Raw genomic sequence first — 26,640 nt, forward strand, 5'->3', positions numbered from 1 at the left:
AGCAACACAGACAACAGCAGACATGTCACTCTCTAAAAGTTGATACAAGTTGTAAACTATAAACCTTATTTTTCCTGTTTAAAGAGGAATTATATCTTAAAATAAAAATTAATTATGAATTATTAAGCTTTGTGAAAGCTTTAGTGATAGCATCTGTCGCGTGTGAGGAAACTATTGAGTGAAGCAAAATTCTTCACACTAGAACTCCAGATGTCACTCATGAAGCGGACTGACATGATTTTTGTCCCGCGTAAGGTTTTGGATGTGATATATAGTTTGGTAAAACTCCGGTGGTCATTTATCAGTGAAATATTTAAGACTTGCAGCGCGTACCGCAGATCCAAGCTGCTGACGACGTGTTTAAACCCGATGTCTTCTACAACAGAAAGCGGCTGATAATCAAGGCATATTAATCCATTACCTTACGGTGTAGTTCTTTATTTTTCTTGCTGTCGTTTATAGGTCTCTGTTACGTTCAGCTGAGTTAGCGGTGTTGCTCCTTTTCTTTCTCTGCCTTAGCGGCAGCCGACTTTAAATACTCAATATACTACTTCGTGTGAGAAACTTTCAAATGTCTTATCAGTTTTGTTGTGTTGAAATTCTTTTATAACATTTCTCCTCTGGGTATTTCCTTTAGACACACCTTGCAAACTGCAAATTGGTTGTCCTATTCGGACATTGTAAAACTCCCATAACAGCGACGCCATTTTCAGTGTTGAAGGTTCTAGAGCAGGGGTGTCAAATGTGCGGCCCGCGAGAAGTTTCCAACGCAAAAAAAACGAAATGTTAATTTACTAAAAAGGAAGGCATAAATAATTGCCATGAATCGCAGCATATCCGATAATACATTTCTTCTACAAATCCATCGTTATTCCACAGAGACAGCAGTTTGACATTTTTTTAGTTTTCTAGAATGCATTTGCCGATTTTATTTCTTTGTAGACGGTCGTTTATTTTTATTAACTGACTACTATTATATATTTTTTCAGGAAAAATATCACTGCTAAAAAAAAATGATAGAAGATATTTATTCGGAGAATTTCAGTTTTGAATACGAGGATAGCGACAAAGTAAAACAGTTAAAAAAGAAGTGCTGACTTTTTCGGCACACTGGCGTAAATATCCGCGCCAATTTTTAAAAATAAATGCACTTAATTGTACTGGAAAAATCTGTAAATCACAAAGAAACACTCTCGGATGTAATAAGAAAGATTTTGCTTTTAATTCAATTTCCTATAAAAAAACACAGTTGTTTCTGTTTATCTTTGTAAAATTATATTAAAAGTATCTTACATAATTTGAAAAAAAATGAGAAATTTCAAGAAAATATCCTGAAGAAATATATTTTACATAATTAGAGTGTAAACAAAGTGCATATTTCCTTTAAAATTAACTAAACTGATATTGGATTAGATAACAATAGTAAAAAAAAAACAATTAGAAAAAAAAATTTTGCACCGTTTTTGTTATTTTGAGCGTGAGGACCGCAAGAAAAAAATTGGTCAAATCCGGCCCGCCAAGCAAAATGAGTTTGACACCCCTGTTCTAGAGACTGCTACTAGATACTTTACTGCTTTGATCTATTATTTCCGATCTCCGATCAAAACCGATAGGGCCATTATTGGCCGATACCAATCGGTGCATCTCTAGTTTCTCCGGCTGCAGACCTGCTCCGCTGGTGGCGGCGCTCAGGCCCAGCACGGTCTCCTCCAGGCGCTGGCTCAGGCCGAGCCGCGAGGCGATGCACTCCTGGCTCAGCGTGGGGTGGCAGCAGAGCAGCACGTCCTGGATGCAGCAGCCGAAGGGGCTGGCGGACGCCGGGTCCTCGCCAGAGCCGGCCTTGGGAGACGGCGAGTGGTTGAGGATCCTGCTGATCCGCTGTAACACCGCGGGGAAGCCGCAGATGCCCTCGGTGTGGGGCACCTTAGGGTCGGCTCGCACTCCTGGGGGCAGAGAGGGACACAGTCAGACCTGAGACCTGGGACCTGGTCCTGAGACCTGAGACCTGAGACCTGAAACCTGGTCCAGAGAGACCTGGTCCAGAGAGACCTGGTCCAGAGAGACCTCAGGAGTCGGGTTTCTGGACCAACTTTCTCACACAATTCATATTAATGGATAAAATGTTGGCCTTTAAGGAAACCTGGAATCCATTTCTCACTCTACTACCGTAGTAAAACAGCCTACGCACATCTCCACAAGCCTATAGTGAACTCTTCTTCTTTATTTCCTCCTATATTTATTTATTATTCAAGTAATTTTTCTTTTTCTAGTATTAGGGCCATGCAAGAAAAAAAATATTTGAGAGGGTGAAGATTTTTTTTTTTTTATTGAAATGTCAAAATTAATGTTGAAATACAATTTCGAGAATAAGGTTGAAATTTCGTGAATAATGTCGAAAATTTTGCCTTTTTTCCCCAACATTTCAACTTTATTCACGAAATTTTGACTTTTTTCTCGACACTTCGACTTTTTTCTCGAAAAAAAAAAAATCTTTGTCCTCTAAAATATCATTTTTATTTTTCTCCTGCCTGGCCCTAATAGTCTTCTGTACTTTATGTATACATGTAAACTTGAATTTTGGTTTTATCTTTGTGTCTGTGAAGAGTCTTTGAGATCTTTTAAAAGCGCTATATAAATAAAAATGGATTATTATTATTATTATTATTATTATAATAAATAAAATGTATTATTATTATTATTATTATAAAATAATACATTTTGTTACTTATTTAATTGATTGATTGCCCCCTTTTACTTTATTTATAAGTTATTAATTAACTAACTATTATTTTATTTATTTACTTTCTTTTTTTGGCTGCTGTCACTCTCCTAAAATAAAATAAAAATAAAAAGCAGTGTGTTTCCGTGCCTCTGGCCTCCAGGCTGCAGCCCAGCCGGCGCTCCGCCGTGTCCAGCAGCTGCCGCGAAGTCTTCCAGAGCTGGCAGTGGCAGCAGGCCAGGTCGAAGGCGGCCATGGCGGCGGGGCTGAGCTGCTCCAGCAGCGCGGCCGGCAGGGCCGGAGCGTTGGGGGGGCGGCGGGCCAGCCAGTAATCCTCCTCCAGCGACGGCAGCGGCTGGGACGCCGTGCTGAGCAGCCGGTCGGCGATGTCCGACACCGAGTAGAAGGCCACGCCTGCAGGGAGTCGAGTCAGGCTCAGCAATCAGCAAAAAAGGCTTGAAAAATACAATAAATGGAATTTGTTGTTATACAAGATTAATATAAATATATAAGTTGAATATTTTTAGCCCAAAAACCCCAACGTGTCCTTGATATCACTTAAATACACACCAGCCGTTACTATGGAAACGTGGTTCATGTGATTAGTGAGTTTAAAATCTATATGGATGGATGTTGGGATGGAGGGATAGAGGGATGGATGGAGGGATGGATGGAGGGATGGATGGATGGATGGATGGATGGATGGATGGATGGATGGATGGATGGATGGATGGATGGATGGATGGATGGATGGATGGATGGATGGATGGATGGATGGATGGATGGATGGATGGATGGATGGATGGATGACAGAAGCCAAAACTGACACCACGGTTGAATAATGATTAATCTGCAGCTCAACTACAATCACAGTCATAAATCGTCATGTGATTTAAGTTAAACAGTTTCAGGTCTGAGAGCAGAAGTTCGGACCTGCAGCCGCGGCGCTGCCAATGGCCTGCAGGGTGGAGCGTCCGCTGCTGCCCAGCCGGGTCCTCCCTGGACCTGGACCTGGACCCGGGGTCCCCCCTGGACCTGCCGGGGCCCCCGGGGCCCCCACCGGGCCCCCCAGGCCCCCCAGGCCCTCCGAGGACGAGGAGGACGACGACATGGACCGGCTCTCCATCTTCTGCTCCACCTGGCCCAGCTCCACCAGGACCTGCTGGTACCGCTCCATGAACACCAGCTCCCCGCAGCAGGACGTTGAGGCCAGGTCCAGGACCACCGACACCTGGGGAGAACCGGGGGGTCAGAAACGAGAGAGAACCGAGAGAACAAGAGAGAACAAGAATATTTGTCTTATTTCTAGTTAAAATGTTTCATTCTTAGTCAAAAAAATCTTAATACACTTAAAAGACTCATCACTGGAAAAAACAACAATTTTCACCTGTTTCAAGTAGATTTTCACTTAAAATAAGAACAATAGGAACAAGATTTTTTGCTTGTAATGAGAAGATAAATCTTGTCCCACTGGCAGATTTTTCTACTTATTTCAAGTGAAAATTTACTTGAAACAGGTGAAAATTGTCAAATAAGTTATTTTTCCAGTAATGTCTCTTGTTTTAAGTGTAATGAGATTTTTTTGACTAAAAATGAGACATTTTAACTAGAAATAAGACAAATATTCCTGGTAAGATTTTGAGTTTTTGCAGTGCAGGACCCTGAGAGAACCGGAGGGTTCAGAAATAGGCCTGTGTTGAAACGCCTGTGGTGTGAAAGTATCAAACAATAAACATGGCGTCGAAGAGTAGCAGCAGCGTTAACAAATCACTGGTTTTTTAAAAGCCAGGGACAATGCTAAAATGATTTGTTTACTGCACGAGCTGTTGCAATTTCTTTCTTTTTTTGCACTTTAAATGGATGTTGAAAGGCCTGAGTTATTTATTTCTTAGTTATTTCACAATAATTATTGTGAAATTATTATTTCACTAGTTATTTTACAATCATATAATTCAGGCAACAGCTCAAAAAACATTTTTAATATCACTAACCCACATCAATATCGGATCGAATGGTGATAATTGATTCTGAATCTTAAGTATCGGAATCGAATCGATTCTTGACATTTGAATCGATACCCAGTCCTATTCAGAACCCCCGAGAGAGAACTGGAGGGTTCAGAACCCTGGGAACCGTTTCTGGGGCGGTTCTTAGCCCGGCACAGACCTGATGCGCCTCCATGAAGTTCCCCCGGCGGATGCAGGACACCAGCAGGGACTCTGGAGGAGACAGCATGGCCGGGACCAGCCAGCTGTGTGGACCCCCACACGGGCAGAACTCCAGTTCTGGGGATCCTGCAGCCGGACCAGCGCCACCATCTGACAGGAAAACACAAAACAACCATTAATGAGCTTTAACAAAAGCAAAATCAACCATTAATGTGCTTTAACAAAAGCAAAATGACTCAAGATTCCTTTAAGAAGGCTCAAGCATACAACAAGGGCCGTGGTCACAACTATATATCAATATATTTCAAAAATTTCATATAAACCTTTAGCCCTAGATCAGGGGTCGGCAACCCAAAATGTTGAAAGAGCCATATTGGACCAAAAACACAAAAACAAATGTGTCTGGAGCCGCAAAAAATGAAAGGTCTTGTATCAGCCTGAGAATGAAGGCAGTACATGCTGCATGTATCTATATTAGTTATAACTGGCAAATGTAGCTGCTAATGTCTTTCCACATAACTCTTTTTGTTACGCGAATATATGGAAGAGTATTAGGGCCAGAAATGTTGAGAAAAAAGTCAAAATGTCGAGATAATGTTGAAGTACAATGTCGAGAAAAAAGTTGAAATGTTGAGAAAAAAAAGACGAGGTTTCGACTTTATTCTTGAAATTGTATTTCAACATTAATCTCGACATTTTGACTTTTTTCTTTCGACATTTTGACTTTTTTCTCGAAGTGTATAATGAAAAAAAAAATCTTCCCCTCTCAAATATTTTTTTTCCTGCATGGTCCTGATACTCTTCCGTACAAATCTTCGTTAACAGAAATGTTGAAATGTAATATTTATTCTACACATTTTTACAGCATTGTAAAACATTCAGAATGTTTGTGTCATGTTTGTCCTCCTACAGAAACCACATTAAAACCAAAAATATATTTCCCTCCGCATTGATTTCTATTTTCAAACATTTTTGAAAAAGCTCCAGGAGCCACTAGGGCGGCGCTAAAGAGCCGCATGCGGCTCTGGAACCGCGGGTTGCCGACCCCCGCCTTAGATGCAATATGGAGAAGGTACTGGGACCCAAATTTTAACTGGAATGAAGTATGGACCAATATAATATCTTCCAGAAACCCAGATCATCAGCTTATTCATTTTCAATTTGTACACAGAACTTATTTAACACCTTGCAAGCTTTACCATATGAAGATCCTGGTTAGCTCTTTATGTACATGATGCTCTCAGAATAAACCAGGAACCTTCATGCGTCTGGTCTGGGAATGCCAACCTGTTGCAAATTTCTGGCAACAGGTTGCAACTGCATTATCCTCGATAACAGTACAGAATATTCCAATACACCCTCAAACACTTATTTTAAATAATTTATCAACAATCAATGCTTCACTATGTCAAAAACGAATTTTGCTCTCTGGCCTAACAGCAGCAAAAAAGATAATTGCAGTAAGATGGAAACCTCCACACACACGCTTAACATCTCCCATTGGTATTTTACTTTTCTTGAAATTATCTACCTGGAAATATCTACAGCCCAATCCATAATACAAAACAACAAAATATTTTATTTTGGTATAGGGCAGCAGATAAAATTAAGGCCAAACTTGAAAGATGTATTTAAAATTGATATAGACTATCTTGTTGCAGCTATCCTTGTCCAGTTTTTGATATTACTATGTTTTGCCTTTGTTTTATTTTGTCCTTTGTTCTATTATCTTTGTAGTATCTGTTTTTCTTTATTATCAATTGTTTTCATCGAATGGTTAGGTCCGAGGGGTGGGTTTGGAAGGGGCTGAGAATATGTGTTAATGTTTGTTTAACATCATTGTGGATGCCACCGTTGATAATAAGAAAATCATGAAAAATAAATAAAAACATTTGATCACAAAAAAGAAGGCTCAAGCATAGACATATAAACATAGAGCCAGTTGGCCCGTTGCTAGGATACGTCACAGCGTCCGCCATAGTGGATGTGGCAAATTTTCCAGTAAACTAAAACATTGAAATGGACCGGACTTCATAAAGTGTTTTTCAAAGTGTTTAAAGCTAATGTCCGTCATTGATCCATTCAAACACCAATGACATTTCTATTAATTATTTTGTGAAATATCATCATGGTTTTTGAGAGATTAGGGCGTCACTTCCTGGTCATGTGACTGTACATGAAGGTCAGCTTACCTGACGCGCTGGTGTTGACCTCCCCGTTGTGCTTCTCCGTGGACGTCTGCCTCTCTGCCGCGTGTCTCCCTGGTTTCCTCCTCTTCCTCAGACTGGAGCCCCTGCTGCGTCCCGGAGGAGCAGCGGTGGAGCCCAACCCCGACATCTGGACCGGACCTTCAGAACCTGCAGGAACCAACAGCCAGAGTCTCAGGGGACGGAGGCCTAGTGTTGTTTCTGTCAGCCTGTTTCAGGTCTAGTTTTAGTCTTTGGGTCAAGCTATCATTTGAGTTTTTATTAGTTTTAGTCACGTTCATTCTCATTTTAGTCGTGTCAAGTTTCAGTCGCCTAAAAGTCTGAGCATTTTGTTGAATTGTCCATTTTAGTCTAGTTTTAGTCAAAGATTGTATTTAGTCAAACCCATTTTACAATTCAAACAAGGTTATCTTATTATTATATTATTGTTACCTTATAGACTCAAGAATATATTCATTCCAGATACAGAAGACTCTAATTTGAGTTTACAACATATTTATTTTTCCGCATTTCTCCCCATCTTTTTCTTTTCCACGTCTATGTAGGAAAGTGTATCCAAAGATGGTTCTTCTTCTTCTTCTCCAGCCCCAGAGCAGATCCCCACGTTTCTCTATGTAACTTTGTTTTTTTAATAACGTGAACCTAGAGCTCTGCGTTAACGGCATCAGTCTCTAACTCTGCAGCTGCATCTTCTGGATCTGATTCCCCGCTGCAGCGACTGGAATTGAGGACTAACGTCACCCAGCAGAACTAAACCAGAGAAACTACTGAAAACATGGACATTAAACCAGAGGAAACTACTGAAAACATGGACATTAAACCAGAGAAACTAATGAAAACATGGACATTAAACCAGAGAAACTACTGAAAACATGGACATTAAACCAGAGAAACTACTGAAAACATGGACATTAAACCAGAGAAACTACTGGAAACATGGACATTAAACCAGAGGAAACTACTGAAAACATGGACATTAAACCAGAGAAACTACTGAAAACATGGACATTAAACCAGAGAAACTACTGAAAACATGGACATTAAACCAGAGAAACTACTGGAAACATGGACATTAAACCAGAGGAAACATGGAGATTAAGGATCTTTGGTAGAACATTTCGTCTCATTTTGGTCAACGAAAATGAAGACACATTTTAACAGAGTTTTTATTTTGTAATTTACATTTTAGTCTCGTTTTTACGACGGAGTATTAGAGCCAAACTAAGACAAAAAAAAATTGGAAATAAAAAAAAGTCGTAATATTACGAGAATAAAGTTGTAATATTACGAGAATAAAGTCGTAATATTATGTGAATAAAGTTGTAATATTACAAGAATAAAGTCGTAATTTATGAGAATAAAGTCGTAATATTACGAGAATAAAGTCGTAATTTATGACAATGAAGTCGTAAAATTACGAGAATAAAGTCATAATGTTGCGAGAATAAAGTCGTAATATTACGACTTTATACTCGTAATATTATGAGAATAAAGTTATAATATTATGAGAATAAAGTTGTAATATTACGAGAATAAAGTTGTAATTTATGAGAACTCTAACAGGAAGAGCACATCCGTCTTTTGTGGAAGAGGAGCTGTCTGGTATAGTATAGTATAGTATAGTATAGTATAGTATTGGTGACTGCAAGGCTAGCGGTGGTTACATCTGCTGCCGTTCAAAGAGGTTTTGTTGTTTCTCAGGAAACAATGAGGACGATCATAAAGATTTTCCTCTTCCACAAAAGACGCAATTTCTTCCAAGTCTGTATGGTTCCTTCTTCGAAATAGACGCAGTCGTTTGCACAATCGTTTTAAAGTCCTTATACTGATAATAATTCCATGCTGATGTGCCAAATGATTGTAGTATTTCCTTGTGAAACCGATACCAAAATATAACTTCACAAGACTTTATTCTCGTAATATTACAACTTTACTCTGGTAATATTACGACTTTATTCTCATAAATTACGACTTTATTCTCGTAATATTACGACTTTATTCTCGTAATATTACGACTTTATTCTCGCAGCATGACGACTTTATTCTCGCAGCATTATGACTTTATTCTCGTAATTTTATGACTTTATTTATTCTCGTAATATTATGACTTTATTCTCGTAATTTTATGACTTTATTCTCGTAATATTCCGACTTTATTCTCGTAATATTACGACTTTATTCTCGTAATATTACGACTTTATTCTCGTAATATTACGACTTTATTCTCGCAACATAATGACTTTACTCTCGTAATTTCCAATTTCTTTTTTAGTCTTAGTTTGGCCCTAATACTCCGTCGTACGTTTTTATTCCTCTACGATATTGCATTATATATTTAATTATCGTTATCGTCACATGACCAGCACTTTCGTTGCGTCTCGTTTTCCCTCAGGTGATAAAGGTTAGTTGACGACGATATTTGGTCATAATTTTCTTTGATGAAAGCAACTTCCCGCAGGTGTAGAGATGACTGAGGCTCGTGTTCTCACCGTCTCCGACGCCGTGGTTGCTGGTGACGATCTGCAGCCTCCACTGAGCCTCGGCCGTGCGCTTGGACAGCCGCTGCAGACGGGGGCCGAAGGTGTCGGGTGTCACGGAGCAGCCCAGAGCCTCCTGGGGCGGGAGTGGTCCGTCCCGCTGGCCCACCACGCACATGCCCTCCAGGCTTTCCTTCAGCAGCCGCAGAAACCCCTCCACGGCTGCCACGTCGGCCAGGAAGCCCCGGCAGCCCCGGACCAGGTGGCCCAGGTCCAGGTGGCCGCGGTGGGACGATGCTGCTGAGCCGGACTTCTGTTTCCTCACTGCAAAAACCCAAAATATTAAGAATATTTGTCTTATTTCTAGTTAAAATGTCTCATTTTTAGTGAGAAAATCTCATTACACTTAAAACAAGACTCATCACTGGGAGAAAAAACTATTCCACCAGTATTTTCTCTGTTGTTAGTTGGACTGCCCCTTTAAAATATTATTAATTTGCAGTTCTTTTTGGCTATTTGAGGGAAGGGGAAAAATAAGTGGTGAAGAGGGAGAGAGGAAAAAAAAAAAAAAAAAGCTTTTCCAATTTACCTATAAGTTTTGTAATAATTGTAAGCTGTTAACCTTACTTTTACGCTGCTTAAGTCGGACGTTTTATATTTTATATTTTTGTACAAATATTTCTGGGCTCATATCGGGACTTCCAGGTCAAGATTTGAGAGGGTACTTTCAGTCAGCTCCAATACTTTCAGTCAGCTCCAAACTCGACCAAACGCGGCTCGCGGTCGAGGACCATGGCCAACGTGTTTCGTCCCTTGAACTCGCCACAGAAGACCTCAGCCAGCGAGTTACGGACCTTGAAGGCATCTGCTCGACTCTACGAGAGGATAATGCTCGGCTGAAGGCTAAGGTGGTGGATTTGGAAAGCCGAAGCAGAAGGCAGAACATCCGTATCCTGGGCTTACAGGAGTCGACCGAGAGCGGGTCTCCTGCGGCTTTCTTCTCCAAGCTGCTGTGTGAGGTGTTCGGGAGCGATACGCTGCCGTCACCGCCAGAGATAGACAGAGCGCACCGCTCTCTCCCCGCCAAGCCGGCCCCGGGACAGAGACCGCGCCCGGTCATCCTGCGCCTTCACCGGTACCAGATCAAGGATCTCCTCATCAGGGAAGCGCGCCGGAGAGGAAAGTTGGAATATCGCGGCCACCCCATCCGGGTCCTGGAGGATTACAGCCCCGAAGTTGCCAGCCAACGAGCGGAATACAGCGGAGTCATGTCGGAGCTCTACCAGCTGGGTCTGAGGCCGGCTCTGCTCTTCCCCGCCCGGCTCCGGCTCACGCTGTCCGGGGGAGCCAGGAAGTGGATCGGCTCCGTGGATGAGGCGCGCAAATTCATCACGAGTCGCAGCAAAACTTCAAACCCGCCGTAACGGGACTGTTGGAAGCTTTCACGGCTCCGCCTGCAGCCCGGTGCGGCTCACTGACGCTCACGGACTGACTTTTTTTCTCTCTCTTTTTTTTTACGTGAGTCACATTATTCCTGAGGGGAGGGTGAGTACCCCGCGACAACCAGTATTTTCTCTGTTGTTAGTTGGACTGCCCCTTTAAAATATTATTAATTTGCAGTTCTTTTTGGCTATTTGAGGGAAGGGGAAAAATAAGTGGTGAAGAGGGAGAGAGGGAAAAAAAAAAAAAAAAAAAAAAAGCTTTTCCAATTTACCTATAAGTTTTGTAATAATTGTAAGCTGTTAACCTTACTTTTACGCTGCTTAAGTCGTACGTTTTATATTTTATATTTTTGTACAAATATTTCTGGGCTCATATCGGGACTTCCAGGTCAAGATTTGAGAGGGTATTTCTTTTTTTTATTTATATCTACACGTTTTAAGGTGCTAATATGTATACACCCATGATACGGGAGCAAAAGCTATTAGTGTGTAGGATAGGAAGATGCGTTATTGCACTTTGTTTGTTTTGAAGAGCTTGCTGCTTTTTTTTAATTTTTCTATAGCAGCTGTCTTAGTTGGGGTGGGTGGGTCGGGGGGATATGTCACTGCCAGAAACTTTGCATTAACTCTTTTCAACTCATTACTTAATGTGGGTCACATTCAACCTCCTTTCCGTTCTCTTTTTTTTTGCCTAGGTCATTGTGCACACCTAATTTTTCTTCTTAGATATTATGAGTAGATACTTGAAGTTGGTGAGCTGGAATGTTAAGGGTCTGAATCACCCTGTTAAAAGGAAAAGGATCTTCTCACATCTAAAACACCTTAAAACAGAAATAGCCTTTCTTTTTTTAATTCAAGATCTTTTTATTGGAATTTTCACAAAGTAAAAAAGGTGAAATGCTGCATGTCGATTACAAATATTTTGAGTAGGCATGGGCATGTTAATCATAGCATACACCAGTGTACAAAATATAAAAAACAGTTAAACAGTATGAAAAAATATAAAATAGTAACAAAAACAAACTACAGACCAAACTAATCCCTCCCCTGTCACTGCCAGATTACTAATCACAATATGAGGTCACTCTATCATCAAAAGCCTGCACTAGGAATACAAAAGAAATATGAAGTATAGTTCACGGGGTCTGGAATGCTTCTAGAAAAGGTCCCCACACTTTCTGGAACTTATTTGATTTCTGAAGCGAGTATCTAATTTTCTCCAGTTTTAAGCAGGACATGATGTCTTCCAGCCATTGTGCATGAGTAGGAGGGAAGGGATCCTTCCACCTGAACAGAATTGCCCGACGAGCCAAAAGGGAGGCAAAAGACAAAGTGTGCCCCTGTGCAGTGGTTAACTTCCTTCCTCCCTCCATGACCCCAAACAGGGCAGTCAGTGGGTTTGGTTCTAATCTGATTTTAAGCACCAGAGAGAGAGTATGAAATACTTCCATCCAGTACTTATTTAGACATGGGCAGGACCAGTACATGTGGATGAGAGAGGCTTCTGCTACTTTACATCTTACACAGTATGGACTAATATCTGGGTATATGGAGGATAACTTTCCCAGGTATCCTCTGATAAGGGAAGCCCTAAGTCCTGCTCCCATGCTGCTTTGAGTTTATCTGTAGGGGCACTCTTAAGATCCAGCAACATGCCATAGAAAGACGAAATGAGCCCCTTTTTGAATGGGTCTGTGGCAAGAACTTTGTCAACTGTGGTCAAGCCTATCGATGCACCAGGGCTGGGTGTCTGGGAAAGAACAAAATGTCTAGCCTGAAGATACCTAAAGAAATGTGATTTTGGAAGGCTGAATTTACTACTTAACTGCTCAAAAGATGCCACGGTGCCGTCTATGAACATATCTCTAAAACGAATCATACCCCTCCTGTGCCATTTCTGGAAGGTGGGGTCCTCAAGGGATGGTTTGAAAGAGTGATTCGATGCAATGGGGCTAAGAAGAGAGAAGCTGTGAAAACCAAAAAACTTCCTAAATTGGGCCCAAATTCTAAGAGAATGTTTAACCACTGGGTTTTTGATTGATTTAAGTGAAGGAAGTGGAAGTGAGGAGCCGAGTAGGGCAGGAATTGACAGGTCATCAGTTGGATGCAACTCCATCGCCACCCAATCAGGGCGGTCAGCGCCGTCGCAGTACAAGGACCAGAATGCAAGGCAGCGCAGGTTAGCAGCCCAATAATAATAACGAAAGTTTGGGAGGGCCAGACCACCTGCAGACTTAATTTTTTGAAGGTGAGTTTTGTTCAAACGTGGCCGTTTACCTCGCCATAGGTATGAAGATATAACTGAGTCAAGGGACTGAAAAAAAGAACCAGGAATAAAGAGTGGTAAGGTCTGGAAAAGGTACAAAAATTTAGGTAAAATGGTCATTTTGACTGAATTGATGCGACCCACAAGAGACATTGACAGGGGTGACCATTGTGTAAGGGTTTGTTTGGTCTCATTTAACAATGAGATAAGATTCTCTTGGAGCAGGTCTTTGTGTTTCCTTGTCACAGATATGCCTAAATAGGAGAATTTGTCATTTGCGATTTTAAAGGGAAAATTGGAAAGGTCTAAAGCATGCGATTCGAGATTGGTAGGGAAAAGCTCACTTTTGCTGAGATTCAGTTTATAGCCTGAGAGTTTCCCAAACTGACTGAGAAGTGACAGCGCAGGGGGTAATGAGGCCAGAGGGTGAGAGATGAAAAGCAAGAGGTCATCGGCATAAAGCGAGACCTTATGTTCCCTGCCACCTCTCCAGATACCGGACACATCCTCACAAGATCGGAGCGCTGTGGCAAGCGGTTTGATAGCCATGTCAAAAAGCATGGGACTAAGGGGGCACCCCTGACGGGTTCCACGATGCAGATTAAATGGTTTTGACCGTTGAGAGTTAGTACGAATTGAGGCTGTTGGGTGTAAATAGAGAAGTTTAATCCACAGAGCAAAGTTCGGACCAAAACCAAACCTGTCCAGCACAGCAAAGAGATAATCCCATTGGACGCGATCAAATGCTTTCTCCGCATCCAGAGAGACAACGCATTCAGGGATAGCCTCAGAGGCAGAGTAGATAATATTGAACAGTCGCCTTGTGTTGAAGTAAGACTGCCTACCTTTAATGAAGCCAGTTTGGTCTTCAGATATAATTGTGGGGAGGGCATTCTCCAGCCTATGGGCTAGGACTTTAGCTAGGATTTTAGCATCTGTGTTTAAGAGGGAGATGGGCCTGTAGGAGGCGCATTCAGTAGGATCCTTCCCTTTTTTAGCTATGAGGGTGATGCAGGCCTCCGAAAAAGAAGGAGGGAGGGAACCGTGGCTGAAGGATTCTGAAAGAACTGAAGATAGCAATAGGGAAAGCAAAGTAGAAAATTTCTTTAGAAATTCCGCCGGGAAGCCATCAGGGCCAGGACATTTACCCGACTGCAGTGAAGAAATGGCTCGAGTAATTTCCATCAGGGATATCGGTTCTTCTAATGTCTTCCTTAGATCTGGTGAAAGACTGGGAATACTAAGACTATTTAAAAAGTCCGCAATCTCATCTCGATCAGTCTGAGATTCCGAGGTGTATAGCTGGGTATAAAAGTCCCTGAATGCTTCATTTATGAGTAAGTGGTCTGTAGTTACATGGCCATTTGGTAATCGAATCTTAGAAATATTTTGTTTAGCCTTAGAGCCTTTAAGTTGGTTGGCTAATAATTTGTCAGATTTGTCTCCATAAACATAAAACCTGGTTTTACTTTTCAGAAGTGACTGTTCACGTGGGTGAGTGGTAAGCAGGTCAAATTTAGTTTTAAGTTCTAGCCGCTTTTTGTAAAGATCTGGGGATTTAGTCCGAGAATATTCTTCATCGACCTCTTTAATTTGGCGGGCAAGGTCTGATCGCTCCCTATAAGATTTTTGCCTCACCCTAGCAGGGTAGGATATAATCTGTCCCCGGAGATAAGCCTTGAGGGAATCCCAGACAGTTAGACTAGACATTCCTGGAGTCATATTCGTGGATAGGAAAAAGGCTATTTCCGTTTCCATTGATTTAACAAAATTTGTGTCCGACAGCAGAGTTGAATTGAATCGCCACTGTCTGTCTCTCTGAGGTAGGTCAGGAAGGGACATGGTTAGAACCACAGGAGCGTGGTCGGAAATGACAATGCTCTGATAAGCACAGGAATGAACCAGGGGAATCAGTTGATTATCAATAAAAAAATAATCAATCCTCGAGTATGTGTGGTGCACTTGTGAGAAAAAGGAGTATTCTCTGCAGGGATTAAAGCAAAACAAATATTTTTGACTGAAAAAAAATTTTCACGCCAGTTCATATGCGGTCGCTTCTCAAAGGTTTCAAGTAAAAAGGTTAATGCTGTATTAGCCCTTCTGTTTTCTAATACAGCATTTAAGGTGTAATAAGACTTTTAACCAACACTATTTAAATACTCAAGACCAATAGCATTTTATAGGAGGAAGGTGTTTTTGAGCAGTTTTATTATTGTTAGTTTGCTTTTAATTTATGGTCCACATCAATTGGTCATTAAAGCCTTAGGCCTGTTCTCCTAGATCTGAGTCGACCTGGTAAACTGCACTTCTTCATCCAGTTGACCCAGCTGCTCTGATGTCACTGCACTTGGCAAGGCTTTGGCCAAGGTGATGAAAGCATCCTGGACTGTTTCATGGACAATCAATGATGGTGTTAGTGCAGACAAAGAGATGATTTTATTGTTGAGAGGAAGGTTTTTCTAAATCACATGGCGTCAACACCCCCCGTGGGCCTTCGCAATGCTTTGTTTTAATTAAACAGTGGGATTCCCCTGGTCCGCACCAGTTCTAAGTCAGGTGCTAGGCACCAGCCGAGGTGACAAGGCTCGCCACCCATCCCTTGATATGCGGAAATGTTACGTAATTGTGAATTAAAAGTTGCGTTCCCTATTGAAACAATACGGACATATATTATGCTCTTATTTATTGATGACATAATCTACAGGTGAAGGTCGGAAAAGTTGAATATATCACAAAACTTCATTCGTAGTAAATTCAACTAAAGGTGAAACAAATATCTTATTTCCCACTACATTTAAAGTAAGATACTTCAAGCCTTTATTTGTTATAATTTTGGTGATTATGGCTCAGTTTATGAAAACCCCAAATAAAAATCTCCAAAAAATTGAATATTTTATGAAATCAATAAAGAATTTAACCGTCAAAATTATAACAAATAAAGGTTTAACATGTGTTGCTTTGTATGTATTGAGACTATGTAATATATTAGTTTCACCTTTTAAATTTAAATACATTTACACCATATTCTAATTTTCCGACCTTCACCTGTAGCTATATTCTACATCTGGGCTGATGTGGATTTACAGTAGCATAGGAGCAGAGGCTATGGTTGTCTGTATGTACAGTCATGCAAGTTCAATGCTATTAAAGCACTTTAAACTTTAGATCAAAGCATTTAGTTTTTTCATATAAAATAAATACATTTCTATGCAGTTTAGAAGTTTTGGGGATGTCGCCTGCGCTGCTGAAATCAGGCGTTCCTTATTTCTATTTCTGAAAGGTGGCAGCCCTATGGGGACCCGCCGGGGGCCCGCGTTAACGGGTCCCCGACGGGCGCCGCAGCTGGGGAGATCCGCGAGAAGGGCCCGGCGGCGGCGCGCGTCCAGAGTCGCCGCCGCTGACCGCCGTACCCGATCCCCCCCACCGCCCCGCATGAAAGACCCCCGCCCGACGACGCGCGAACGCCGCCGGACAGAGGCCCCCCCGCGAGGCGGGCCGGGCTGCCGAGCCTCCGGCGGCGGGGAGAGGAGGGCGACGGGGCGACTGCTCCCCCAGCCGCGGCTCGAGCCCAGCCCCGCTTCGCACCCCAGCCCGACCGACCCAGCCCTTAGAGCCAATCCTTATCCCGAAGTTACCGCCTCCTCTGCTATGATTGGCTAATCCAAGGCTCCGGCAGTTTTATTGGTTTACAACAGCGTCAGTTTAATGCCTAACATGATTTCATTGGATAGTCTAAAACTATACCACAACAAAACTCACATGCAAAGTTTTTTTTGGTTTTTTTTTTCCCCTCATTTTCCAATTGACGGAAATCCGTCCAGAGACGGAGAACTTTAATCCCTGTCTCTGTCACATGGATGTAAAGAACGCCACACATCAAAAACACCGTAGTCAGAAAGGAACGCCTGAATAAGACGGGCTGACTTACTTGCTGTGCCGGGGTTGGTAGAGGATCGGTCTAGGACTGGGTCGAGCCAGCAATTAAAATCACCACCAAGTATGAGAGAATATGTATTAAGGTCAGGGAGCAGTGAAAACAGTCGTTCAAAAAAGACTGCATCATCTGAATTAGGGGCATAAACGTTCACAAGTACGACCAATGTATTGAATAATTTCCCAGAAACGATCACGTAGCGACCAAATTAGTCAGAAATCACATTGTGCTGCTCAAATGAAACATCCTGACTGATCAGAACTGAAACTCCTCGGGCCTTAGCTTGAAAGGAGGAGTGAAATCTCTGCCCTGACCACCTCGGGAACAGGCGGCTATTATCAGAACTGCGAATATGAGTTTCTTGTAGAAAGGCTATTTCTGTTTTAAGGTGTTTTAGATGTGAGAAGATCCTCTTCCTTTTAACAGGGTGATTCAGACCCTTAACATTCCAGCTCACCAACTTCAAGTATCTACTCATAATATCTAAGAAGAAAAATTAGGTGTGCACAATGACCTAGGCAAAAAAAAAGAGAACGGAAAGGAGGTTGAATGTGACCCACATTAAGTAATGAGTTGAAAAGAGTTAATGCAAAGTTTCTGGCAGTGACATATCCCCCCGACCCACCCTCCCCAACTAAGACAGCTGCTATAGAAAAATAAAAAAAAAGCAGCAAGCTCTTCAAAACAAACATAGTGCAATAACACATCTTCCTATCCTACACACTAATAGCTTTTGCTCCCGTATCATGGGTGTATACATATTAGCACCTTAAAACGTGTAGATGTAAATAAAAAAAAGGAATACCCTCTCAAATCTTGACCTGGAAGTCCCGATATGAGCCCAGAAATATTTGTACAAAAATATAAAATATAAAACGTCCGACTTAAGCAGCGTAAAAGTAAGGTTAACAGCTTACAATTATTACAAAACTTATAGGTAAATCGGAAAAGCTTTTCTTTTTTTTTTGTTTTTCTTTGGGTTTTTTTTTTCTTTCTCCCTCTCTCCCCCTTCACCACCTAGTTTTCCCCTTCCCTCAAATAACCAAAAAGAACTGCAAATTAATAATATTTGCAAAGGGGCAGTCAAACTAACAGAGAAAATACTGGTTGTCGCGGGGTACTCACCCTCCCCTCAGGAATGCTGCGAGCTCACCCTCCCCTCAGGAATAATGCGAGCTCACCCTCCCCTCAGGAATAATGCGAGCTCACCCTCCCCTCAGGAATAATGTGACTCACGTAAAAAAAAAGAGAGAGAAAAAAAAAAAAAAAAAAAAAAAAGTCAGTCCGTGAGCGTCAGTGAGCCGCACCGGGCTGCAGGCGGAGCCGTGACAGCCTCCAACAGTCCCGTTACGGCGGGTTTGAAGTTTTGCTGCGACTCGTGATGAATTTGCGCGCCTCATCCACGGAGCCGATCCACTTCCTGGCCCCCCCGGACAGCGTGAGCCGGAGCCGGGCGGGGAAGAGCAGAGCCGGCCTCAGACCCAGCTGGTACAGCTCCGACATGACTCTGCTGTATTCCGCTCGTTGGCTGGCAACTTCGGGGCTGTAATCCTCCAGGACCCGGACGGTGTGGCCGCGATATTCCAACTTTCCCCTCCGGCGCGCCTCCCTGATGAGGAGATCTTTCGTCTGGTACCGGTGAAGGCGGAGGATGACCGGGCGCGGTCTCTGTCCCGGGGCCGGCTTGGCGGCGAGGGAGCGGTGCGCTCTGTCTATCTCCGGCGGTGACGGCAGCGTATCATTCCCGAACAACTCACACAGCAGCTTGGAGAAGAAAGCCGCTGGAGACCCGCTCTCGGTCGACTCCGGTAAGCCCAGGATACGGATGTTCTGCCTTCGGCTCCGGCTTTCCAAATCCACCACCTTAGCCTTCAGCCGAGCATTATCATCCCGTAAAGTCGAGCAGATGCCTTCAAGATCCGTAACTCGCTGGCTGAGGTCTTCTGTGGCGAGTTCAAGGGACGAAACACGTTGGCCATGGTCCTCGACCGCGAGCCGCGTTTGGTCGAGTTTGGAGTCGAGCTGACTGAAAGTATTTTTGAACTCGGCGGCCAGGGCAGCACGGTGTTCCTCCAGCAACGTGGTAATGGCCGCCAGGGTTAAGACAGCGCCAGCATCGTCCTTCTTGCCCGACTTGCCGCTCTTCGAAGCCATCTCGGAGGTAAGTGGGCTCGTTCGAGACAAAAAAAAAAGAAAAACAGCAACAGGGAATCCTTTTTAAAGGAAAAAGTTTGAAAGTTTGAGGGCTTGGTGGTTTAAAAAGTTTGGCATTCACGGGAGCACTCACGAAACACGTCTACTCCATCTGCTCACCAACCGGAAGCCCCAGAAATAGCCTTTCTACAAGAAACTCATATTCGCAGTTCTGATAATAGCCGCCTGTTCCCGAGGTGGTCAGGGCAGAGATTTCACTCCTCCTTTCAAGCTAAGGCCAGAGGAGTTTCAGTTCTGATCAGTCAGGATGTTTCATTTGAGCAGCACGATGTGATTTCTGACAAGTTTGGTCGCTACGTGATCGTTTCTGGGAAATTATTCAATACATTGGTCGTACTTGTGAACGTTTATGCCCCTAATTCAGATGATGCAGTCTTTTTTGAACGACTGTTTTCACTGCTCCCTGACCTTAATACATATTCTCTCATACTTGGTGGTGATCTTAATTGCTGGCTCGACCCAGTCCTAGACCGATCCTCTACCAACCCCGGCACAGCAAGTAAGTCAGCCCGTCTTATTCAGGCGTTCCTTTCTGACTACGGTGTTTGTGATGTGTGGCGTTCTTTACATCCATGTGACAGAGAATACTCCTTTTTCTCACAAGTGCACCACACATACTCGAGGATTGATTATTTTTTTATTGATAATCAACTGATTCCCCTGGTTCATTCCTGTGCTTATCAGAGCATTGTCATTTCTGACCACGCTCCTGTGGTCCTAACCATGTCCCTTCCTGACCTACCTCAGAGAGACAGACAGTGGCGATTCAATTCAACTCAACAAATTTTGTTAAATCAATGGAAACGGAAATAGCCTTTTTCCTATCCACGAATATGACTCCAGGAATGTCTAGTCTAACTGTCTGGGATTCCCTCAAGGCTTATCTCCGGGGACAGATTATATCCTACACTGCTAGGGTGAGGCAAAAATCTTATAGGGAGCGATCAGACCTTGCCCACCAAATCAAAGAGGTCGATGAAGAATATTCTCGGACTAAATCCCCAGATCTTTACAAAAAGCGGCTAGAACTTAAAACTAAATTTGACCTGCTTACCACTCACCCAATTGAACAGTCACTTCTGAAAAGTAAAACCAGGTTTTATGTTTATGGAGACAAATCTGACAAATTATTAGCCAACCAACTTAAAGGCTCTAAGGCTAAACAAAATATTTCTAAGATTCGATTACCAAATGGACATGTAACTACAGACCACTTACTCATAAATGAAGCATTCAGGGACTTTTATACCCAGCTATACACCTCGGAATCTCGGACTGATCGAGATGAGATTGCAGACTTTTTAAATAGTCTTAGTATTCCCAGTCTTTCACCAGATCTAAGGAAGACATTAGAAGAACCGATATCCCTGATGGAAATTACTCGAGCCATTTCTTCACTGCAGTCGGGTAAATGTCCTGGCCCTGATGGCTTCCCGGCGGAATTTCTAAAGAAATGTTCTACTCTGCTTTCCCCATTGCTATCTACAGTTCTTTCAGAATCCTTCAGCCACGGTTCCCTCCCTCCTTCTTTTTCGGAGGCCTGCATCACCCTCATAGCTAAAAAAGGGAAGGATCCTACTGAATGCGCCTCCTACAGGTCCATCTCCCTCTTAAACACAGATGCTAAAATCCTAGCTAAAGTCCTAGCCCATAGGCTGGAGAATGCCCTCCCCACAATTATATCTGAAGACCAAACTGGCTTCATTAAAGGTAGGCAGTCTTACTTCAACACAAGGCGACTGTTCAATATTATCTACTCTGCCTCTGAGGCTATCCCTGAATGCGTTGTCTCTCTGGATGCGGAGAAAGCATTTGATCGCGTCCAATGGGATTATCTCTTTGCTGTGCTGGACAGGTTTGGTTTTGGTCCGAACTTTGCTCTGTGGATTAAACTTCTCTATTTACACCCAACAGCCTCAATTCGTACTAACTCTCAACGGTCAAAACCATTTAATCTGCATCGTGCAACCCGTCAGGGGTGCCCCCTTAGTCCCATGCTTTTTGACATGGCTATCGAACCGCTTGCCACAGCGCTCCGATCTTGTGAGGATGTGTCCGGTATCTGGAGAGGTGGCAGGGAACATAAGGTCTCGCTTTATGCCGATGACCTCTTGCTTTTCATCTCTCACCCTCTGGCCTCATTACCCCCTGCGCTGTCACTTCTCAGTCAGTTTGGGAAACTCTCAGGCTATAAACTGAATCTCAGCAAAAGTGAGCTTTTCCCTACCAATCTCGAATCGCATGCTTTAGACCTTTCCAATTTTCCCTTTAAAATCGTAAATGACAAATTCTCCTATTTAGGCATATCTGTGACAAGGAAACACAAAGACCTGCTCCAAGAGAATCTTATCTCATTGTTAAATGAGACCAAACAAACCCTTACACAATGGTCACCCCTGTCAATGTCTCTTGTGGGTCGCATCAATTCAGTTAAAATGACCATTTTACCTAAATTTTTGTACCTTTTCCAGACCTTACCACTCTTTATTCCTGGTTCTTTTTTTCAGTCCCTTGACTCAGTTATATCTTCATACCTATGGCGGGGTAAACGGCCACGTTTGAACAAAACTCACCTTCAAAAAATTAAGTCTGCAGGTGGTCTGGCCCTCCCAAACTTTCGTTATTATTATTGGGCTGCTAACCTGCGCTGCCTTGCATTCTGGTCCTTCTACTGCGACGGCGCTGACCGCCCTGACTGGGTGGCGATGGAGTTACATCCAACTGATGACCTGTCAATTCCTGCCCTACTCGGCTCCTCACTTCCACTTCCTTCACTTAAATCAATCAAAAACCCAGTGGTTAAACATTGTCTTAGAATTTGGGCCCAATTTAGGAAGTTTTTTAGTTTTCACAGTTTCTCTCTTCTTAGCCCCATTGCATCAAATCACTCTTTCAAACCATCCCTTGAGGACCCCACCTTCCAGGAATGGCACAGGAGGGGTATGATTCGTTTTAGAGATATGTTCATAGACGGCACCGTGGCATCTTTTGAGCAGTTAAGTAGTAAATTCAGCCTTCCAAAATCACATTTCTTTAGGTATCTTCAGGCTAGACATTTTGTTCTTTCCCAGACACCCAGCCCTGGTGCATCGATAGGCTTGACCACAGTTGACAAAGTTCTTGCCATAGACCCATTCAAAAAGGGGCTCATTTCGTCTTTCTATGGCATGTTGCTGGATCTTAAGAGTGCCCCTACAGATAAACTCAAAGCAGCATGGGAGCAGGACTTAGGGCTTCCCTTATCAGAGGATACCTGGGAGTCCATACTCAAACTGGTTAATACAACCTCCCTGTGCGCACGTCACTGCTTAATTCAGTTTAAAGTGGTACACAGGGCTCATATTTCCAAAGCAAAGTTATCCTCCATGTACCCAGATATTAGTCCATACTGTGTAAGATGTAAAGTAGCAGAAGCCTCTCTCATCCACATGTACTGGTCCTGCCCATGTCTAAACAAGTACTGGATGGAAGTATTTCATACTCTCTCTCTGGTGCTTAAAATCAGATTAGAACCAAACCCACTGACTGCCCTGTTTGGGGTCATGGAGGGAGGAAGGAAGTTAACCACTGCACAGGGGCACACTTTGTCTTTTGCCTCCCTTTTGGCTCGTCGGGCAATTCTGTTCAGATGGAAGGATCCCTTCCCTCCTACTCGTGCGCAATGGCTGGAAGACATCATGTCCTGCTTAAAACTGGAGAAAATTAGATACTCGCTTCAGCAATCAAATAAGTTCCAGAAAGTGTGGGGACCTTTTCTAGAAGCATTCCAGACCCTGTGAACTATACTTCATATTTCTTCTGTATTCCTAGTGCAGGCTTTTGATGTTAGAGTGACCTCATATTGTGATTAGTAATCTGGCAGTGACAGGGGAGGGATTAGTTTGGTCTGTAGTTTGTTTTTGTTACTATTTTATATTTTTTCATACTGTTTAATTGTTTTTTATATTTTGTACACTGGTGTATGCTATGATTAACATGCCCATGCCTACTCAAAATATTTGTAATTGACATGCAGCATTTCACCTTTTTTACTTTGTGAAAATTTCAATAAAAAGATCTTGAATTAAAAAAAAATGTCTCATTTTTAGTCAAAAAAATCTCATTACACTTAAAACAAGAGTCATTACTGGAAAAATAACTTATTTGACAATTTTCACCTCAAGTAAATTTTCACTTGAAAATAAGTAGAAAAATCTGCCAGTGGGACAAGATTTATCTTCTCATTACAAGCAAAAAAATCTTGTTCCACTGGCAGATTTTTCTACTTATTTTAAGTGAAAATCTACTTGAAACCGGTGAAAATTGTTGTTTTTTCCAGTGATGAGTCTTGTTTTAAGTTTAATGAGATTTTTTTTGCCTAAAAATGAGACATTTTAACTAGAAATAAGAAAAATATTCCTGGTAAGATTTTGAGTTTTTGCAGTGCTCTCAGCCTCGTCCATCCATCCTTTACCTTCCGGTTCCTTCGCCGCCGGCGGGGCGAAGTCTGAGGTGGACAGGAAGAGGAGGGAGAAGATGTTCTCCAGCAGCTCCAGGCGGAGCATCGCCGGCACCGTCTCCAGGTAGAGCTGACACTCCGACAGGTAGTGCTGGAACAGAAACCTGCAACCTGGAAACCAAGGACCGTTAACTCAGGAAACACGTCTACTCATCTAGAATTTTTAATACCGTTTTCAAACAAGACTACGACGACTAAGAAATCCAGCGCTGAGGTCGAGGTTGCCAGATCTGACAGGTTCAAGCTCAAACATGAAGTAAAACCCACCGAAATAATGAAAAACCAGCCCTAATCAAACATTCTCTATGTTAAAACTATAAATTATTAAATGCGTAATACATTTCAAGTCATAAGCAAATAAAGCTTCACAACATTTAGAGGAAAACAGGGTGTCTACAGGTTAGACTGAGGTACATTTAAGACTGTTTAATACCATTTTCAAACCAAATTTAAGACCAAAAAGACAAGTCACTAAGAAATCCAGTGCTGAGGTCGAGGTTGCCAGATCTGTCAGGTTCCAGCCCAAACGCGATGTAAAACCCCCCTAAATATTGAAAAACCACCCCAAATCATATATTATCTATGTTAAAACCGTCAATTATTAAATGTGTAATACATTTCAAGTCATAAGCAAATGAAGCCAAAAAAAGTTCAGCCCCCCAACAAAGATTACAATTAAATTGAGTCAATTAAAGCAAATAAAATATCAGAGGGTTTATTGTGTAAGTTTCTACTTTTCTCTGACATAATGGAAACTTTTTTGTAATTTCTCCTAAATATTTAGTAAAAACCAGGAAAAGCAGCCAAAACTTTATCAACCCGCCTATTCCTATATATTTTAGCCCAATTGGGAGGAAAGCAGCTCAATCTGGCAACACTGACTGAGGAATCTAACAACTGGTAAACAGGTTTATTTCTCCTCAAAACGATTAAATAATCTTTTCCTTTTCAGAGTGTAAGAAAACTTTTTAATGATGGCCGGATAAATACCCTCTAAAATTAAGATTAAAAAATTAAAACTTGAGATTTAAGACTAATTAAGACATTTAAAGGCCTTTTTTTTTTTTGGAAAATTGAATTTAAGACTTTTTAAGTCCTGACGTGTATTCCAACATGTGAGAATTAGGATGCAGGACGGCGTTTGCCTCCGTACCGTCTGAGGACGCCGAGTTGTTCTGGTCCCCTTCTGCAGGCTGCTGCTGCAGGAACTCACACTCGCGGCAGTTGGAGTACTTGTGTGAGTTGACGCAGAGCGCATAAATGGCGTACTTCATGGCACAGAACCCCTGGAACAGAACCACGTTCCTCTGCACGGCCGGGTTCAGGGCAGCAGCTGCATCCGTGTCTCCTGTGAGCAAGAAGAAGAAAACAACTCAGAATCTCCCAGGAAAGCTCAAAATTTCACCTAAACAGGCCTATCCAAATTAAATCAACAATATCTCCACAATTATAAGGACAATATGCACATCTTGGTCTAGATGGATAGCTAAGACCTCACAGCATACATTTCCAGTGTCAGAAAAATTGTGAATGTCCACATGCCTGAGCAAATTGTGATAAACCAAAGAAAAAAAAAAAATATTTTTATTCTCGTCTAATTCATTTTAGTTTGCACAGTGGAAAACACCATGATAGCAATGCATATAATTATAAAGAGACTACTGCCTGGAATCAGCAACTCTTGACCACAAATGTACCAAGTTACATGAGAATAGCTTAAAGCACATAGATTTTATAAAGGTTTTATAAGACTTTCGTAGATAAACTCACAGCATTTCTACCCTTAGAAAAACTCACCTTGGAAAAAATACAATCGTGGCATCTTTTTCAAGAATTTTGGTTCCCATTGTTCTCTGGTTTAGAGAACATCATTGTACGCTGATTGCTGTGTTACTGCTGTCATTTACTTTATGTATCTTATGTATCTGTAGGTATTTGAGTTTTTGAGTCCCCTATTATTATTTACTGATGTTATTTTCCATATTTTTATTCACTTATTTTTTATTTTATTTTTTGTGTATGTTTTTGTGCTTTTTTTTTTTTGGGGGGGGGGGGGGGGGGGGTTGAAAGATGGTGTGGATAGACTGAAAATGACAACGAAACGGTAAGGAAATAAAATATACTGCTTTTGGTGGGAATAGTTTTGTTATTTGCTGACGTAGTGAGCGATGAACAATCTGATGTGCTTGCTGTTTTTTTTCAGATTGGCACAAAGTGGTCGGCTCAGAGAAGATTATGTTCGGTATCATCTGAAAGTGTAGCTTTTTCTAGTTTCATATGATACCCACTACGTTGGGGCGGAGAAAGTTGATCTTTCGTTCTGTTGCGTTTTGTTGCGGGTGTTGCTCCTGTTGGGGGCGCCATCTTTGTTGCATATGTATTTTTAAGTTGTTATAAATCAAATACTTTGTTGGAGTTTTCACATATTGGCTTTACGGCTTCTTGTGTGAGAAACAGTTGAAAGAAAATACTCTGACAGCACTGGAGTAATTTTTTCCACACATGAACTGGTGCAAACAGCTGCTGGAATGGGGGGAACGGTTAAAATCACAAAGTGCTTCATAATAAAACAGGACAAAACATAAAAACTAAGCAAAAGCAAGTTTAAAAGGACGCTTTTTAAAATTTAGGAAGGGGACTCCAGAGGGATATTTAAGTTAATGCAAATATATGAATTGACACAATATAAATAAAACATAGAAATGTGTCAATTAT

General features: G+C 42.1%; 1 protein-coding gene across 1 annotated transcript in view; it reads right to left on the minus strand.

The window, feature by feature from the left end:
- The window catches only part of zfyve26 (zinc finger, FYVE domain containing 26), an 89,549-nt gene that overhangs the window by 38,007 nt on the left and 24,902 nt on the right, over positions 1-26,640 (minus strand). Inside the window, exons 11-18 of the mRNA XM_061743328.1 lie at positions 25,079-25,273; positions 23,881-24,036; positions 9,584-9,895; positions 7,080-7,244; positions 4,886-5,037; positions 3,653-3,950; positions 2,870-3,133; positions 1,668-1,943 (exon numbers count right to left, since the gene is read on the minus strand). Of these exons, the coding sequence (XP_061599312.1) occupies positions 1,668-1,943; positions 2,870-3,133; positions 3,653-3,950; positions 4,886-5,037; positions 7,080-7,244; positions 9,584-9,895; positions 23,881-24,036; positions 25,079-25,273 (1,818 nt within the window). The remainder of the gene's footprint in view (positions 1-1,667; positions 1,944-2,869; positions 3,134-3,652; positions 3,951-4,885; positions 5,038-7,079; positions 7,245-9,583; positions 9,896-23,880; positions 24,037-25,078; positions 25,274-26,640) is intronic.

Source organism: Cololabis saira, chromosome 16 (assembly GCF_033807715.1).
Source record: "Cololabis saira isolate AMF1-May2022 chromosome 16, fColSai1.1, whole genome shotgun sequence".
NCBI lineage: Eukaryota > Metazoa > Chordata > Actinopteri > Beloniformes > Belonidae > Cololabis > Cololabis saira.